The sequence below is a fragment of the Branchiostoma floridae genome, unplaced genomic scaffold (assembly GCF_000003815.2).
Source record: "Branchiostoma floridae strain S238N-H82 unplaced genomic scaffold, Bfl_VNyyK Sc7u5tJ_1513, whole genome shotgun sequence".
NCBI classification, from domain to species: Eukaryota; Metazoa; Chordata; class Leptocardii; order Amphioxiformes; family Branchiostomatidae; genus Branchiostoma; species Branchiostoma floridae.
Window position 1 is genome coordinate 10,332 of NW_023365737.1, and position 19,282 is coordinate 29,613.

The window sequence follows — 19,282 nt, forward strand, 5'->3', positions numbered from 1 at the left end:
TTTTAAAAAAATAAAAGCCCTTTCCGGTCCTTATGTTGCATAAATCATAGAGGCCATCTCTATCTCAAAAGCCATTGGACCACACTGTTTTGCAAGGCTTGTTACTACAACAGGGGGGCTAGTGTACTAGTTTAAGTGGTGTGTACATTGTCTCTTCCTGAGAGACTATGAGTGATTAACAGTTAATAATACTTTCCATTGGTAGGACTTGGAAAATACCAAGCAAGCACACTTTACCCACTTAGCATATGCACCAGTGACAGTACAATGTACTTGGTAGATGTAGGTGAACTTGATTTTCAAAGAGACTCCTCTACTCACCACTCAGTGCATTCAGCTGTATACAGGGTGTCTCCCACCTGGTACTCCACCCCGTCGTAGGTGCAGACAGGTGTACAGGTGTCCAGCTGACACACCTGCGACTGCACGTGCTCACCTGTACATTCCTTCCCGCCGTTGGAGGCTGGAGGGTTGTTGGGTGACCTAGAAATATGATATTCTAGGTATTAATGTCCAGCTACTCAATTAACAAGATTGTTCTTTAGGTTTAAAACAGTAAAGACTAGTCATTGCCAAAGGCAAGGACCTACAGTCTTTGTCTATTATCTATTTGTCTATATATAGCTATTATCATCATGTACTTGGTCAAGGCTGTGAGTTACTGTGCACTCAGGTATGATATTACAGTAACTGTATAACATTTCTAGATACACATGGTAAGACATGATATGGCATCAACATGTACCTACAACGTATGACATCAATGCACAAAATTTATCTATGAAAGCCTTGCTTTTCATAAGATAGCTATTATCATAGTTAGCATACTTTTATATTGTGTAACTGCCTTAAAATTGAGTTAACGGATCAGTCTACTGAATTATTTGACTTGGCTAGTCTTGAGATTGTAATGGTTGAATGGTAATGGTTTATTTAACCGAAACTCATTGCAGCCAATCGGCTGAATTGCGAGGTTCACAAAAAGTTCCATCACTAATGTAAAAGCAAACAACAATATGCAAGTGCCTCCAATTTACAATGCATACTAAAATTCAGTTAAAACTTACAGATAAAATGGATCGTTAAAAAGACAACATACGAACAACAAGCAGTTAAGATATAGGAATAAGTTCCAGCATACTGAGTATCATTTAGCAGCTTCATAGCTCTCAGTATAAACGATGGCTCGTGTCTTTTTGTTCGACTACGTGTAGTCATGACCTGTCTGTCACGGCGAAGTCCATAGCCACTGTGTGACTTGCGTGATAAGAAGCTTTCTTATCTCACCTGAATCTGTTCTGTGTACCCTGTCCACAGGTGGTGCTACAGTCTGTCCAGGTAGACCAGGTGCTCCAACCACAGGTAACTGGGATAGAAGAAATGGAATGATTATTATACATCTCATATTTGGATTATATTTTATACATAAAAGTTAAAAATTTGTCAATAACTATGATTTAATACATACATTCAACTAGTATTGCAACATTTACTTCAGATTTCAACATGGTATACTACTTAGTGGACCACAAAATGGCTATTTATGTAAATTATGATGCATCAGAAAAGGCAAATTAAAGTTAAACTCAACATTTTAAATCAGAAGTTCAACATAGTTATTGCAACACATATCTGATTTATAATCAACAACTCATTATGGCTGATACAGATATTAATTATTCTACCATTAAATTAAGTTAATTTTTTATTTTTCACAATTTTTATTTAAATTTAACACTTACCAGGACAGGGCTGGTCTGTGCAGGAAAAGACACCAGCTTTGCAAGTGCTAAAAATGCATGGAACAATTAAATTAAGATTAATGGTCATTTTGTATTCACAAACACACATCAGTTTTAGAGAGTTCCCAGAATATGTCACCCATTAATCAAATCAACATGGCCCAATGTGAAATCCATCGCAAATTCTCATTAACAAAATTGACATGAAAAACAGAATCTGATGATCTTATTGTCCTGCTCGACTCACCAGTTGTTACAGTCATTCTGTACCACACTGCCAGGTGCTACAATGTTACCATTGTAATCCACACACTCACACAGAGGCGGGGGTACACACTCCCCATGCTGTAGTAACAAGCCATTGGGACATCTGAAAAAAATAGAATGAAAAAGTCAAGATAAACCAGCTCCTGCAGTTTAAAACAAGCTGCTAGGGGGCCCAAACCTACACCACTTTTTTCACCAAGAGCTGGCTACCACTAAAAATTCATGACCATAGCATGTCCAGAAATTGAGATATCAAAACCCGAAATTCTTCTGCAGTGCTGTGACAAGCTGCTAGGTGGCCCAAAATACAGCTTTTAGCCTATGCGCATACTTTTGCACAGACCAAATGTCAACAATGTCCATTTTATCCTTCAGAATCTCAAGTTATGCTGTTCTACCACATATACAGTTTGTCACTCATTGCCAAGCACATTTCTAACTTCTGATCCTTGCAGCTTAATCTGATCCAAAAACAATTAAAATTGATTCAAACCTTTATTATTAAAAAGTTATCAATTGGTCAGTCTAGAATTGTTGCAAAATCAATATAAAAACATTTGAAAGGAAAAGCAAATCAGTATCTAAGTGCATAGATCATGCAGTGGCCGGGCAAAAGTATATCTAACACTGTAGGAAGAAACGACACCTCACCTGCAGCCAGGAATGCAGTCATCTTCCTCTACACACACCTCCACCTGGTGAAAGTCTTCACACCTGTACCCACACTCGTTCACACACAGGTCCGGTACCTGGCCTTCTGGGCATTCTGGTCCTATTATATACAAAATGTACACCACATATTACTAAAGCTAAAGCACACTGCATTCAAGTAACGTTATACGGTTCCATCACATCATGCACTAAGTAAAATAATACTCTTACTGATAAAGTTTTGTGCAGTAGAATTGCTTCCAGAATTTTTTGACAGGTTGCCATATAATGTATCTTATCCAAACTGAACAATCTTTCCTTTCTTTCTATCACTTTTGTAACAAACTTCTGACCCAAAAAACAATGTCAGAGCAGTGTTTTCAATATAATTTTGAAATTATGGATAGAGGAGAAGAAGAAAAGGAAATAGTAAAAATAAATAATAGGCATTCGAGAAAATAAGCCAGAAATCAAAAGAATTATATTTACTGTCAAAACCGTTTGCTGTAGTACTCACCACAAGGTTCTGCATTACACACTGATAGCTCCTGTCCTAGGCCCTCACATCCCAGCCCACCGTTCTTTGGCGCAGGTGCAGAGCAGGTGCGTGACCTTCGTGTGGTCCCGCCTCCGCAGGTGGCATCACACTCCGTCCAATGGCTCCAGGTGCTCCATTCACCATCAACTGCAGATGGTAAATAGAGACTCAATCAAATTCAAGTTACACCTTTCCTTCATTTGAAAAAAAAACTAAATATATTTTAGATTAAAAAAAAATATGGTTACCGTAGCCTTTTTGAGGTTGCAAGGGCAGTGGTTGTTACTAGTATTCTCTGTGTCTAGGGCACAGTATTAGGCAGTATAAGGCAGAGCGCATCCCTCTTCTTTCCTCACCTTTTACCTCCCCAACCAAAGTACTCAAATGTGCACAGAATTTAAGATACAAAATTAGGTTTCATTATTGCAAAAGGCATTTTGCTATTGGAAAAAATACAAGAAAGAACTGGTCATGAACTAGCTGGAGATGAACAACATCTAACTGGGCATGAACAACTGTCTGTACCAACCATGTATCTGCAAATGATGGCAGCAAATTATCAATTGATTAAACTGTCTGTAGAAAAAGATTATTGGTGTTCAGCATTACCTGAGCAAGCATCTGTGTTACACGCCTCTGTCTCAGTGTTGTAGGACATGTCACGACACTTGACACCGTTGCCGTGTGGTTCCTGGTACGTGCGCTGTCTGGTCCTGATGCCCACCCCACAGGACTTTGTACATGACGTCCAGTGTGACCAGGGGTTCCATGTGCAGTCTACGTCACAGATCTGGTCTGTGCAGCGGAACCGACCATGCTCACAGGTGCTGGGGAAATATTCATCAAAGTTTGTATTCATTTACTGTATTTTATGGCACATCACATGTAGCTATTTGCTATATCAAAACATTACATTACAGGTTTGTTCTCATTGAAATGTGCCAAATGCTGTCGCCAGTCTTCACGACTTAATATGGAGCCAATTACAGGTAACAGAGCATTTTTGATAGGTTAACAGAAGAAAATTAGAAGCTTAGGGTAGCCCATAAGTCATGTATACATGATGATAGAGGTGTTAACTCAACGAAATGTCATTGCAAAAGTTTTCACACAATAATCCCTGCCATATCTCTTGCTCTGTTAGTTATAGCTAATTCACCTTTATCTTACATTCTGTTGTTTTTAATAACGGTATTGTAGGATATCAAGTACATGAACGGTGGTTTTAAACTGTTATATTTTCAAAATATTGCAATTCAACCACTGTTCATCCATTGCCTTAATATTCCTATTACCTGAGTGTTAAACCCAATGAATGAAGGTTACCCTACAGATAAAGGTAACTGTTAAAGCAAGGAATTCTCGCTGCTGCAGCGCCACCTTCATCGGCTATAAGTAGCAGCGAGAATTGTATCCAGCCAGGAATCTTTTCTGACTCTTTTGATCAATTGATTCACACTTTAAACAAAAATAACAGCATCTATCTATTCTATAACCAACATGGTGCTGAAATGCCTTCCAATTGAAATGCAGGGCTAATTTATCAAACAATTTGGCATTTTGAAGTAATTGTAATTTGTGATGATGTAAAGTGTATGTCTATACCTAAATCATAGTATGATCATTATCAAAAATTAATAATTATGATGTGAAAGTAGGCAAAAATGAGACTTACCAGTTGTTACAGCTTATGGTGACCAGACTACCTGCTGGATACTGCACAGGTCTGTCAGCTGTAGGTTTAAGGGTAAAAATCATGAGTAAGTCCATAATCAGCAAGCCTGCCAATATCATCATTATTTTTCATGAAGATAATGTCATGCGCTATATTTAGAGCTGTAACCTAGTGAAAGTGGTTAAAGAGGAAGGTTGACGTATTCAATTTTGTTGTAGTGTGTCTTGCTTTTTTCACAAACTATCACATACACTTCCATTACTTAGATACAAGACTGTGTCATTGTTTGCAATATTGCTTGTTCTCAAGCATACACTACTATTGCTAATCACAACTTACATGTAGGCTAGGCTTACACAACCTCCATGACATCTTGCGCTACAACAGATTCCGCTGGTATGACCACGTGCAAAGAATGAACCATAACAACTGGTCAAGAAAGGTCAATGAACTTGTCTGTAGTGGGCCAGAACCCACGTGGGCGCCCCAGAAGAGATGGGTAGACTGTGTCAATAAAGATTTTAGAAAACTGTTGTTGCCCACCTTTAATGAATGGATTGACCATGACACAGGGACAGGCCTCCCTCTCCACACACAAGTCTCCATCAATCAGCAGTCCTTCAGGACAGCTGCATCCTGGGATACAGTCTGCAAGGCATTGTGGGGAAAAATTAAACCATGATGATTTTGTCTGTTTCTACTTTCTAAACGGTAGAAGCCTTCCGGGAGCTCTATTTTTAGAACACAGAAAATGTGCAATCTCTCAACTAGTAGTAGGTAACACTTTAATCCTTCCTGCACCAAATGGTGCAATGGCGGTGTCCATCTCCATTTATGTAGTCCTGGGCCACACGGGTTTACATAAACACTAAATGCAGAAGGGTCCACTGGTCTAGTAGTATGTTCTGTGTGTTCAACTACCACACTCTTTCCCAAACACTTTCCTAGGAAGAGAAAGCAGCATGTATCATTTTCGAAGTCTTATAATATGTATAACTTGGCCAGGCCAGGGATCAAACTCACAACCTACCAAGTTGGCAAACACTCTAATTACTTACCATTGCACTGCTGTGGTTTTGATGAACCATCTGATCAAATTTTAGAATAAGAAGAGGCAAAGTTTACTCACCACGCTCCACACACTCCACATGCTCCTGTAGATCCAAACATGTCCGTGGGCAGGGTAGGCAGCTGTGGTAAACCATGTTGGGCAGACAGGCTGGAAATTATTGATAATGGTAATTAAAAAAAACTATACTCTGTCAGATACTAGTAAAAGAAGACTTTACAGTATGCTAACTATGCTGTGTATGAAAAGACATAAATTTTCTTTGATATAAGATTTTATTTTTGGCCAGGATAATTTTGATGTAGGAATTTTTCCATTGGTTCCAAAGAAACTTGCTATCTTTATCGGGTATGGCACGCAACATATCAAGGTTTCATCCAAATTCAAGATTTAATCTAAAGTTATATCTACAGCTCTTGGTGGCCAATGTTGGCACATACATGAAGTTGGGTCAAGTGCCCTTCCCAATGGCAAAACGTTGCAGGCATGGCAAGTATTGAACCCGAAACTCTTGGTTTGTAATAGCCCAATGCTTTACCAGTCACACCACAACAATATCACTTCAAGATGCAACATTTTGTGATCTAAAATGTGTAAATAGACCTACACTAGAGATTCATGATTGGGGTTTGTCTATTAACGCTAGTTCACCTTTATTTGCAGGGTAACCTTTATTCGTTTTATTCAACACAAGTTTATTACGGGATATCAAGTCAGCGGACGGTGGTCTCAAACTGCATTATATCTAAAAGAATGCAATTTGAAACCACCGTCCATCTACGTAATATCCTGTTTTTAGGTACATGTACAACAGAATATAATTCACCCCACGAATAAAGGTACACTATCGTTATATACATGATGTATATGTATAATGTATTCCCTGAGCCTTACATGTGCAGTCCTCTTCAGCGAAGCATGCCTGAGTCTGTAGGGAGGCACCAGGACAGGTCAGACTGGGGACATCCGGGGGTGGGTTGTCACACGTCCGTGTTCTCACCTGGGTACCAGAACCACAGGTGGCACTACAGGGGGACCATGGGCTCCAGGTGGACCAGCCTCCCGGCTCTGAAAGGGAAACAAATAAAACATGTTGAAGTATACATTCATTAATGCTAGCTTGCCTCACCGCACATTAGCAAAGAATGTACTTCAATCAGCAAAAGAACAAAAGTGGCACTATAGTAAGACAGGGATTCTAGTAAGACAGGGATTCTAGAAAGACCAGACACTGCAGTTGGACAGCGTGAGAATACCATGCAGACTGAAAGGTTTATGATTCACAGGCACTGTAAATTATTTCAAGTTTGCAGGGATACAGTAGTTGGAGAATGGCCAGGATTGTAGTTAGTTGTGCTATATTAACATAGCTTTTATATCTGGAGAGATAGTTTGGGGAAACGTGTGGAGGAACAAGGGCATTGCCTTCTATTGACATCTTCAGGTACATGAGCAAGAAGTTACAAACTTTGACTCAGATGAAGAAACACAATGCAGAAAGGTTTGTGCACATGACTGACAAGGAAAATCCCAACTTACGTGGACACTGTGGTACGTTACATGTGACCTCCTGTATATCATCCCCCTCGCAGTACTCCCCCCCTGGCCGGGGAGGGGGGTTGTTGCAGTAACGCCGGCGGGACTTGATGCTGCTGCCCATGTCCTTGACCCCGGTGATGCAAGGTCGTGAACATGGCGTCCAGCTGGACCAACTGGACCAACTGGGCGGGGCTGGGTAGTAGAAGTGCAATTACAAAATATATATCAACTTGGTCTACATCTAAATCTGAAGTACATTACCGATCTATACATGGAGCTTACAATTACTGCAATTACTAGTACTGAATAAATGGTTGAGACTTTATTAGAAAATCAATTAGTGGTTGGGTTTGAACCAATCATCCATCCATCCCTACTTCTCTTTTAAATGAAATGCAATTTGTATGATGGACTGAATATGCCCAAGTTGTCACTTTCTTAAGGAATGGGGCAAATAGCTAACAGTGATTCTCCTAACAAAATGCAACTAATTTAAAAGATTTAATACCTAATTACTTTTTCGATATACTAGATCTGATAACCATCTGGCAACCTTGGCTGAGGACAGACAAAGGTGGAAAACTTATAATATGTTGATGGAAGTGCTGCCCCTACGGCCGGTGAGGCTATGGGACCGGTGAGTTGAGGTGAGATCTGATAAAAAGAATACTATTAGTAAGACATAACTTAACTTTAATGAGTAGGTCTAAAATATGTTTCTCGGTTATAAAAGGGTCGAACCGTTAAACTATGACTATTCTAAGTTGAGATGTGACATTTCTCACCAGCACACATTTCATCTTCAGTGCAGTTCAGCAATCCATGGGAACATATGCTATAGGCGAAAAAAAGTAATGCAACAAATTACGTGCAAATATGTAGCAGTTTGACTGATCAATACGTTTACTACTATGTGACAATAAATCATGCAAAACCATCTCTTTTTTTAGAACAGAGATATTTGAAGTATTTTCAGGATACAAATCAGCTTTCTGCTTTGACTACCTTATCACTACCACTGTTCAAGATATTTATCCAATGCTTTCAAACTGTCCCAGGTGTAACAGTTACTTTGCAATGCACTCACCAAACCATACACTCCCCCACAATCACCTCCTGTGGGAACAAGGTGGTACGGTCTGACAATGGCTCAGCATCTGAAAACGTCAGGCTATCAAACGTTGAGGCCATCGTCAACGGTGCCACCGTAGCGCGCGCCAGTATCTCCTCCGGAATCTCGCACTTGCAGTTCTCCGCCAGGATGCAGTAGCCATCTTGTTCGTAGGTTCCGTTGGGGCAGCGGCAGCCCAGCTGGCAGGTTTCCATGGCGGCGCACTCTGACCTCCCCGCGAGCTCGTTGCAGGTGCGAGGACACCTGGTGCAGTACTCGGTGTACTCTTTACCTCCCTCACAGCCAAGCTCTATTGAGACACAATGCACAAAAGTTACGTGATTGTCTATGCCATGAAACAGTCGCCAGTTGCCTACATCATCAAACAGTCTTACAGAGATGTACTACTTCTGCCATGTTATAAGAAATGGGTCAACCGTGAAAAAGTGAACAACAAAAACATTGTATACATGTGCAATGATAAACATGACTTTCTTGCAAATTATAAATCTTCAACATGGCCATACCATGTAGTGGTTGTAAACATGCTTGTAAACTGCAATTTAGAAAAAAAAAAGCTAGGAGCATTGTATTTAAATGTTGCTATCGTGGTTAAGTAATCCTAATTTTCTTTTAAAATATTCTGGATAATATGAACTATTCCAAAAGATTCAGCATAAGGGCTTCAACTGGTGAAGACCTTCCCACACAAACAGTAAAATCTATATTCTGTTATTATCTCCATTAAAAAAACTGGGGTGTTGTTTGTAACTTCAAAAGTTATGTAGACCGCAAATATCTGAACTCGAGGTAAAAATGTTAGGAAACATAAATATCCTCCTACCACAAGGTTCAGGACTACACTCTATAGTCTCAGTGTTGTGTCCCTCACAGTCAGGTCCAAAGTGTGCAGGGGGAGGGTTACTACAGGTCCTGGTACGATGGCTGACCCCACCGCCACAGGTCACCGTACAGTAACTCCAACTGGTCCAGGCTGACCAGCCTCCAGGTACTAAAAACAGGCATGCAAAATGAATTATTCTGAATTAATGACCCTGTAAAATCCAAAATGGCCGCCAGATCTGGAAATACACTAATTATCAAAGTATGCAATGAGAAAGTATGAGTGCCCGGTTTCTGACATGCGTGAAAACAAGGGTACATATATCTGTGACAGGGTTCCTGCTGCGTTTGTTGCGTGCATAACAGCTGCATGCATGCTGATAACAAAGAAAAAGAAATTAAGAAGAAAGCAGCTCGGGCACTCATGGAGAGGGAGCTTGTACTACGCACCAACTAATGGGGCACTTCTTCAAAGTCTGCTAGGTGCAGAGTCCCGTGTCTTATACATACCCTGCACTACACGTGCATCCTGCCCACCATCAATGCAATGTTATTCAGTGGCTCTTCCTCCCAAAACAACTATACTCGGTGGGTGAAGCATAGTATATTTTCTTTCGCCATTCCTGTCCCAATGGGGCTGTTTTTGACCGACATGTTCGAAATAGAATAGGGGGCTCTACCTGGTTCTTTTTGTTTGATATATCATTTGATCGGGATTGGTCCATTCTCTTTACTTTAGTAACAATGACATTTCTATAAAAGAAATAGAATGAGATCAGTTGAATGAGTTTCTGACCTGGACATTCTGGCGTGTGGCAGTACTTGGTGTCGAACAGTGTCTCGGTACACGGCTGTCCTCCGTGTGCAGGTGCAGGGCTGTTACAGGTGCGGGTGCGCACCTGAACACCTACACCTCCACATGTCATAGAACAATTGGTCCATACAGTCCAGCTAGACACTCCACCATCAACTATGCACAGAAGATATAGACAATCATGTTAAAGTTGCAGATATTGATAGTATCATTCATCATTTTGTGGATAAGTATAATTTCTTCTCTATTGCCTCTAAAATAGCTCAATAGAAACTTTACTGTATTACATATTAGTTTTGAGATTGGTAATTTCTTCTAATTATTTTGTAACATTTTAACTATTTTTAATCAAGATAAAACTACACAAAATGTCACAATATTCTGATTGTGTTGTAATCTTTGAGCAGAAAATTCATGACAATTTTCTCCAATGCAAACAATTTATCTTCTAATGCAAAAAGAAAGGAAACCCACATGACTAAAAAGTACTATCAGTACAACATAAAGGAATACATTGTACTTACATGTACAGTAGGTTTTAGAACTTGGAATTTACTCAAATTTGTTAGCAAACATCAATTTTATAGCAGTTGCTTTTTGCTTTAGGCAATATATCCAGCTGCTGCCATGCCGCGTGCCTGCAAAGCTGGTGTGTTACACCAAAGGGCAGTTATACTGGCTATAACGTTATTAGAATCTATACAGATACAGATGATACATTTGTACAGGACAAAACTTACCAGGACAGGGTTCATCTGTGCAGGTGAGGTGACCATCAGTACAGGTACAGGTGTTACAGTTGACCTGTACCACATCACCAGACCCAACCTCCTGACCATGGTACACAGGGGAGCCGTCCAACAACTGTCCAATAACCTCACCTTCAGCACCAAGGCCAGTCACTGTAAATGTGCAGGGGCAGTACTGGAAAAAGAAAGAAAATACACTCATCTGTTGATTCTCACATTTTCCTAGTTTTCTCAAGAATTCATAATTCTAGTTATGGCCTCACTACGCTATATAGTATGACAGAAATCTGAGGCTTGTACAATAGCATCTTTTTCAGCACTAAGGACAGGTATTAATATTTCAAACATAGTTTAAATCCCTGCCTCTATTTTATTGAATGTGAAGATGACCGAATCAGACAATGAAGATGAGATTTAATCTAATATGGGTCCAGTACTGCCCAGGAATACTGTGAATGAAGAAACTTTTGCAGTGGTTTAATGTTTGCGGCTTTCGCGGCGGCTGCTTCACCACGATTTTGAAACCACCACGAACAGTTTTCCATAACAGTAAGAGACCTACATGTATAGTGCATGGTGCTACCGCAAAATTAAATCCAAGCGAACTTAAACGCATTTACAGTATACTGTAAAGTCATTTTGAGGGGATTTGAATTATTTGAGAGCAGAATGAAGCTTTCCTTTTACAGTGTTTATAGAGTTCACTATGGGAATAGAGGCACATACACTTGTACTTCAAGCATCATGATGAAAGCCACAAAATTAAAACTGCTGCAATGATTTATAGTATTCAGTGAAAATATGCATGGACACTTGAACCTCCAGATTGTTGAAGAAACAAGGTAGATGTAAAGATAAAGAGCTGTTTATAAAGACTGCTTCTCTCTTGCCATATTGAGTCTTGCCATACTGAAACCACAGACATTAAAAATATATTCTAATTGGATATGTTAATGATAGACAACACAAAAAATAGTGTCCCACCTGAACACAGTTGCCAGCATCATCCTCTACCATCCCAGGTGGACAGAAGCATCCCTGGGTACAGTAGGGCTCCACACAGGCGATGTCAGCTGTCCTCTCAGCACAGGTGTGTGGACAGGTGTTCCCACATGGTTGCAGCTGCTTACCAGGTGGACAGCCAGCTTCAGGTGGGGCAGACAAAAATGCAAATGACATATGTTCCAGTTTTTTTAAAATAAAATTCATGTTAGATAGCAGTTTTTTTACTTTGTTAACATTCTTATTAGGACATTGATGGATGGAATTTTTTTTAAATATTGCAAAAAGTTAGATAAATAATATACACATAAATGCTTACAAATCCTGCATATTTGGGTAAGAAATCTTTGTTATCATCATTGCAAAGTTATCATAAGTAAAGGAAAACAACTCCTACAAAGATGCTGCAAGCTTTTATTTACATGTTAGAATGTTACCATTCTTTTAATTATCAATTCACAATTTTTAGGGATAGGTCACTAAGCCATGCCCAATATACAGCTATATTAGGGTGCTTCTTAATTAGCAAGTTTTGAAATTTGCGAATCACAATGACAATGTTGTAAGAGTGCAATCATATTAGCTTTAAGATGACTACATTAAATTGTTCATACTTTCACACTGTTGGGTGTTACAGGATCTTGTCTCCTCGTCATGCCCTATGCAGTTCAGATCCTGACAGACAGGGGGCGGGTTGTCACATGTTCTACTGCGGTACTGGGTGCCTCCACCACAACTGGCTGTACAGGTGGTCCAGGAGCTCCATGCTGACCAGTTGGGTACCACTATGAACAAAAGAAATCCATCAGCTATTGTAAACCTTACTTATTAACATGCAATATCCAGATGGGATATTCATAGTCGAAACCCACATTCAAAAATTGTATCAATCAGTGTATGATTTGCACAACTGGTTGCAGTAATGCTACATCTGTACGTGAATATAGTCAGACATAAAAAATAAGTTGAACAACACAGACTTACCTAATAGTTCCTCATTACAGATGAATCGTCCTTCTAGACATGTACTGTAAAGGACAGAAGAATGAATTAAGCATAGAGTAATTAAACCTTGACACAATACTTAGTAAATCTTTCCTTTTATTGCACAGGAAACTCACTCCAAAGTGACAAAACATACCTCTTCAAAGTGGTATAATTGTTTCAGGATGTCTAATAAAATTAAGGTTCAGAAATGGGAATCAATCCTCTCTTTTTACTTGCTTTTGAGTCCATATTTGGTTGTTTATATCTGGTTGATCAATATTCCAATATATTTGGATAAGATAAACATTTACATAACAAAAGGCTACAATTTTTTCCATCACTAATTAAAAGTATAGCAGAGGACCCACCAGTTGGTGCATTTGTAGCTGACAACTTCCCCAGAGTCAAACTGTTCCCCATATATGGGGTTGCCGTCACTGTCTGAGGCCAGGTTCCATCTGCAGGGGCAGTCTGTGGAGAAACAAGATCCAATAATAAACAGACAAATACAATTGTCAGTCATTGCTTCGAATATGATTTTCCTTATCTCCATTAGCATCATATTACATAATAGGGTATTCAGCTGATGTAAGATATGGAAGTTTTGGCTGTGTGTGCTTAAGTTTGGAGAATTTCATTTTTAATATTAGTTTAAATTTTGAACTTTGCAACGGGCTTGGAAAGATTCTGGTGCAATGGCACCTTATTTCAGGTTGACAAGCAATATATTGTTGTAAATCTAGCATCTTTAAAAAAAGTTTCATGCGGATATATATCTTTTCCACAAAAGCAAGCTTACGCTACCCTTACAGTTGAAGGTACCTTATTTTATCTCATACATTTCCTATAGGGGGAAATTGTTAACATGAAGTACCTTTGATACATAGTAAAAGCTGAAATACTGATACCATAGCCTACACTGGGCATAGTCCCACCAACCTATGTAGAAATGTAAAATGAAGCATAATAATGCAAAAATTTGCCAGGCTTTAACGTGACTCTCTGATCAGTCAAACCACGAATTATCATATCATTGGTTTAACTGCTAATTGTGACTAACAGTCACATAACCTCTAACCTGACAGAAGCACACAGACTCCTCCCAGGTCCACCTGTCCCTCGGGACAGCCACAGTCAGGCACACAGGCCGTGGTCTCACAGGTCACTCCGTCCTGTAGGTCACCACATGTCCTGGGGCACTGCTGCGGACAGGTCTGGTACACCTTACCTCCGACACATGTCTTATCTGGAAAAGATCAGAAAATACAGTTTTCCTTATAATATTTGCCCAACAAACATCTCAACTTTTTCATCCTGGACATTTTTGCATAAGGGAACACATTTGCACGGGGGGACCACTTGCAAAAACATCTGTACTGTAAATATACTGTTAATTACTGATCAAACAGTATATTTTCAGTAGATTTTCAGTAAATCAGCTTTTACTGTCTTTGTGAAGCATTGTTGCCAAGTTCTCAATAATATGCTTCTTTTTATTCTTCTTTAACTGTTAGTATAGTACTGAAATCTATATGACACATCTCAATTTCTGTCAATTGATTGCTTTTATAGATGCCTCGATTCACCAATTAGATCAATTTATTTAAATGTCAACCAGATCTTTTTGCCAATTTGCAGTTACCCCAATAACAGTTCTTCCATTTTAAATACGGAACTAGCCAAGTAAACAAATCTGCTTATCTCTGTACTGTAAATGTGTCTCTTTGTCTGTAAAATGTGTCTATCAAAGATTGAATGTGGTGTAATAAAATGGTGTCTGAAGACTGCAATCTTTGACGATGTACAACCTAATTATTCATGGAAACCCATGCTGCTGTCGGCAACAAGCCCTTTGAATTCTCTGGATTTTCCACTGATTATAAGTTGTAACTTCAAGTTTATGTGTAATGGACATATTCTGTATCTATATAGCCGGTATAACCGCCCTTCGGCGTAACACACCAGCACCATATTGTAGTACATTTATTAGTATTGTAGTCTCCATTGTTGCTTAGTTCCTAAGCACAGTCTCATAGTCTGTATAGACTGACTGACAAGTAATGGAAGTTCTCCGAATCTATATATAGCATATAAAAGCATAATTTGTTTGAAATTACCTGGACAGTCTCCAAGGTTACAGTCCGAGGTCTCCACCAGTGACTCTACACAGTACATGCCTCCGTGGAGAGGTTCAGGGTCGTTACAGTAGCGATGGCGAGTCCTGCTGCCGACACCACAGCTGGCAGAACAACTAGTCCACTGGCTCCACTCTCCAACATTGCCATGGACTGAAATAGGAAATGCCGTAGGATTACTTACAATAGTTGATACCTGGATACTTTAGTCTGTTCATTATCTTCACGCTGGTACATGTAGCATACATACATTTTGAAGTAGCTAATATCCTGAACATAAAACACGGACATACAAACTACATATTTACATTGTCTGTTATACAGCTAACATTAACAATTCAACTTCAATCAATCAAATTACTTTGGAACATAAAAGCTTCTACCAAGACTTTAGCCTTGTCTGATAGCGTGTGATCATGTATCTCTTATTAAATGAATCTACAATTGAAACATGCTTGAAGAAAATAAGATCTTTCCCCAAAGCACTGGTACCTGTTTTATCTTTAAAGCTATTTATAGTTTTATTTCTGTTAAATGAACTCCAGGAAGTAGTTCAGTAAAGGGTTCTAAGGAGCATCTATTGGTTGAATTCATATCTATCTATGCTTTCGTGATCAGCACCAAGGACAGGGTTGCTCATGTTCCAAAAATAGGTATCATCAATAGCTCTGGGAAAGAGCAATGAGAGGCAATGAGAAGCAGTGAAAAACTGTTTTTGGTAATGTATTTTAGGACAGATGCAACTTACTTGGGCACTCCTGTGTGTTACAGTGGACAGCCTCCTCTCCCATACCAGTACAAGCCAGGCCCCCATAGGACGGGGGAGGGTTGTCACATGATCTGTACCTGTACTGGACCTGTTAATAATTAAAAGGAAAGAGAAAGAAAATAGTACCAATCTATCACATCCTAAAGAAGGTTAATTGTTTTGGCAATGTTTGTGTATGTCTGTGTCTGTCTGTCTGTGAATAATAATAACTCTAGAATACCCAGATGGATTGTTTTGATATACCATATGTGGGAAGGCGTTAATGGGACCCAATATGATTATATTTTGAAGCCACTAGTGGCTTTTGATGGTACTGTAATGGAATTGTCAATTTTGTCATCTATATTTTGGTCAGAAAGACATGAAAAATGTTTTGGTTCTTTAGTCATCTCATGAAATAACACAAAATAGCACAAAAAATCCCCGACTTGAAGATACTGTAAATGTAGAAATGTTCATGGTAGTTTTATGTTCGCAGTCTTTGCGGTGGTCTCCTCACTGCAAACTTAAAACCACAGCAAAAATTTTTCCATTATAGTATTTGACTCCAGTCTATGGTGCTTCGGCAAACTTTCAACCACAGCGAAAACTCCATTTTGCCGCTACTGCAAAAGTAAACGCATTTACAGTATGGTTTGCCAGAAATTGTGACTGTTTGGAAGAGATATAGATATACAAGTGTTTATTGTGACTTTTATATTTTTCACTCACCCCTCCTCCACAAGTGACAGTACAGTTGGACCATGGTGACCAGGTGCTCCATTCCCCATCGGTGGTACACTGGTGATCGGTGCAGTCTAGCCCTCCATTCACACACACACTGCAATAAAACAACAAATGTTAGGCTAGACAATACTAAGAGAACAATTAATTGCAACTGTCTGCAAAGAATGAAACCAGAAAAGTAATCTAAGCAGGGACTTTTAAACAAGAAGACAATCTGAAGATTTGAAGAAAACTGAATTTGGAATTATGAAACATTCCTTAAATCACGTATGGTTCTATATCCAAGATCTTTTATCCAAAAGTTCCTTTTAAAGGTGCTTTGCCTCTGTCAGTCAGTCAAAAAAGAACTAAGCGACAAAGACGTCTGTAAGCTTATAATAAGTATAGAACTATACGTGTAGGTAAATGATGCAAATTGTTGACATTATACCATTGGTTGCAGTCCACAGCAATGACCTGACCAGGTGTAAGATAGCCGTACTGCCCTCCTTCTGCCAAAAGCAGCACCTCTGTCACTCCTAGAGGTGCAAAGATTAAAAAGGTTTAGACTTTAACATCTCTTTTAAAGTACATTTTATTTTGCAAGCATTATGCACTTGTTTATTGTCATGATGACAAAACAAGTCTTGAGACTGATTATGAACACAACATACATGTAGTCAATTTAAGAAAGTCAATCTCTAGCACCCTGTTACATTTATAAATTTTGTGCAAGCCTTTTATTTCTTCTGTGTTTCTGGTTACTATCAATTTTCTTCAAACCGTGACTACAGGACGCGGAGAATGGTCTAGTCTTGATCTCGCGAGAGAATACAAGACTAGACCAGGATGTCCAAGATGTACTGTCAGATATCTAAATTTGGAGGTATGTTCTCTACCTGTAATAAACAGTCACTGTTTGAAGAAAATTGATAGTAATTGTAAACATACGTGACTAATGAACCTCTTCAATGATATTTTGTGTTCCTGTTTGGTGGTTACTTTCCAGTTACAGGCAAACACAAAATAGATAATTATTTTCCTTTTTTACACAATTGATTTAGATTTTTACCTACCTGGGTAATCATTGACATCAAACCGACAGGGGCATTGACTGATAGATGTACAGGTGCCGTTGTTTAGAACTGTGTCATCTGGACAGCCACACTCATACTGACACTCCGCAGTATTCTCTACATACTCGGTGCCTTCCCAGATGTCTATGCAAGACCTATTAGTACAACAAAACATGATAGATGAATATCTGTAAAATGTATATTTTCGCTCCATGACAAAACTAGCTCTTGAGTGACAGCACATAACTAATGTAATATTTTCAATGCAACAAAGAATGAGACAAGCTGTTTAGTTGTTACTTTCAACTTAAATCCTTACCATACCTGGTTTGTGGGGTGATACCTAGTTACTTCTATAGCTCTTAGGCAGTTGAACAAGCACTACATAGGGTTTTGCAACTTTTAATACTGAATTAAGAAGACTCCCCTACATACTACACCAAAAATCAAGGAAGTCAATAATACAGAATTTGGTCATTTGCTACAAACTGCATAATGGGTTTCCTCTACCTACTACACGCTAATACAGCGAAGAACTAGTCCACTCGTAGTGTTGTGTGACTGTTCATATCCCATATTCTTTCTCCTAAATTCTGAGTACCAAGCAGTTAAATGAGTGCATATAATTATGTAAACTATATCAATGAAGAATGATCCATTAGCCTGTTTCTATATGTAATCATGTAATTACATAGTAAAGTTGTCACTCCTTTGGCTATGCTTTCAGCAGTAAAAAAAAGAATTTAAGAGTTTCTAAAGTCAAAGGCAACCTCTCTAACCTTGGACCTAACCGACAGGCCATAACAAAGCCCTCCACACATTCAGGGCCACATTCCACGGGGTCAAGGTGACAGGTACGAGACTGTGTAGACGTTCCCTGACACGGCTGGCCGTTGTTCTCTGGTGGAGGGTTCGTGCATGTCCGAGTCCTGGTCTCGCTACCAGGGACACACTCCTGACACCCTGACCATGTACTCCAAGGTGACCAGTGACCATCAGCTGTTTAGAACAAAAATCACAGTTTATAATATTACGATAATAATAATGATAGAGATAGAGAAAATTTAGTGGAAATGCTGTACTTTTATGATAAAATTTGACATCTATACAAAAAATTGTCTTTATCTCTACAGCATCTTGTACAGGTACACATGATTAAGGTTGTTCTGGCAAGAGTACTATATTAACCCTGTTTTCAGTACCATGTAGTTTCTGTGACTGAATTTGGCATTAATAGGGAAAACACAACAATATCAATATTTTCTGTCCCACATAAATACCTCTCCTTAGTGCTGAAAGTATAGTTAAAGATAACTGACAATACGGAAAGAAAATTATGATACTAGACTGTAGTTCTTATGACTGAATTTCACTTTGATGGCAAAACCAGAACAGTATCCATAATTTCAGTACCATGAACATACAATGTCCTCTCCTTGGTACTGAAACTACAGATGACAGTGCAATGTATTGCTACTTCTCTGAATTCCCTATATTTGAATACTGGGTGTCTACCACTCAGTTCACTTAAGTTCATCCTCATCCTACCACTAAATTATTAAAAATTGGACCAAGAAGAAACAGTTTGAAAACAAAACAGTCACTAGAGC

General features: G+C 39.0%; 1 protein-coding gene across 1 annotated transcript in view; it reads right to left on the minus strand.

Moving 5' to 3' along the window:
• LOC118407972 (SCO-spondin-like) overlaps nt 1-19,282 on the minus strand; it is a 51,751-nt gene that overhangs the window by 2,089 nt on the left and 30,380 nt on the right. The window contains exons 36-63 of the mRNA XM_035808576.1: nt 18,452-18,671; nt 17,673-17,827; nt 17,048-17,135; nt 16,603-16,711; nt 15,871-15,979; nt 15,105-15,275; nt 14,066-14,233; nt 13,356-13,458; nt 12,985-13,028; nt 12,615-12,785; nt 11,983-12,143; nt 10,990-11,173; nt 10,232-10,405; nt 9,437-9,604; nt 8,569-8,902; nt 8,267-8,316; nt 7,482-7,673; nt 6,837-7,010; nt 6,003-6,092; nt 5,417-5,521; nt 4,874-4,931; nt 3,808-4,025; nt 3,178-3,345; nt 2,661-2,781; nt 1,990-2,112; nt 1,743-1,789; nt 1,288-1,366; nt 322-483 (exon numbers count right to left, since the gene is read on the minus strand). Of these exons, the coding sequence (XP_035664469.1) occupies nt 322-483; nt 1,288-1,366; nt 1,743-1,789; nt 1,990-2,112; nt 2,661-2,781; nt 3,178-3,345; nt 3,808-4,025; nt 4,874-4,931; nt 5,417-5,521; nt 6,003-6,092; nt 6,837-7,010; nt 7,482-7,673; nt 8,267-8,316; nt 8,569-8,902; nt 9,437-9,604; nt 10,232-10,405; nt 10,990-11,173; nt 11,983-12,143; nt 12,615-12,785; nt 12,985-13,028; nt 13,356-13,458; nt 14,066-14,233; nt 15,105-15,275; nt 15,871-15,979; nt 16,603-16,711; nt 17,048-17,135; nt 17,673-17,827; nt 18,452-18,671 (3,946 nt within the window). The remainder of the gene's footprint in view (nt 1-321; nt 484-1,287; nt 1,367-1,742; nt 1,790-1,989; nt 2,113-2,660; nt 2,782-3,177; nt 3,346-3,807; nt 4,026-4,873; nt 4,932-5,416; nt 5,522-6,002; nt 6,093-6,836; nt 7,011-7,481; nt 7,674-8,266; nt 8,317-8,568; nt 8,903-9,436; nt 9,605-10,231; nt 10,406-10,989; nt 11,174-11,982; nt 12,144-12,614; nt 12,786-12,984; nt 13,029-13,355; nt 13,459-14,065; nt 14,234-15,104; nt 15,276-15,870; nt 15,980-16,602; nt 16,712-17,047; nt 17,136-17,672; nt 17,828-18,451; nt 18,672-19,282) is intronic.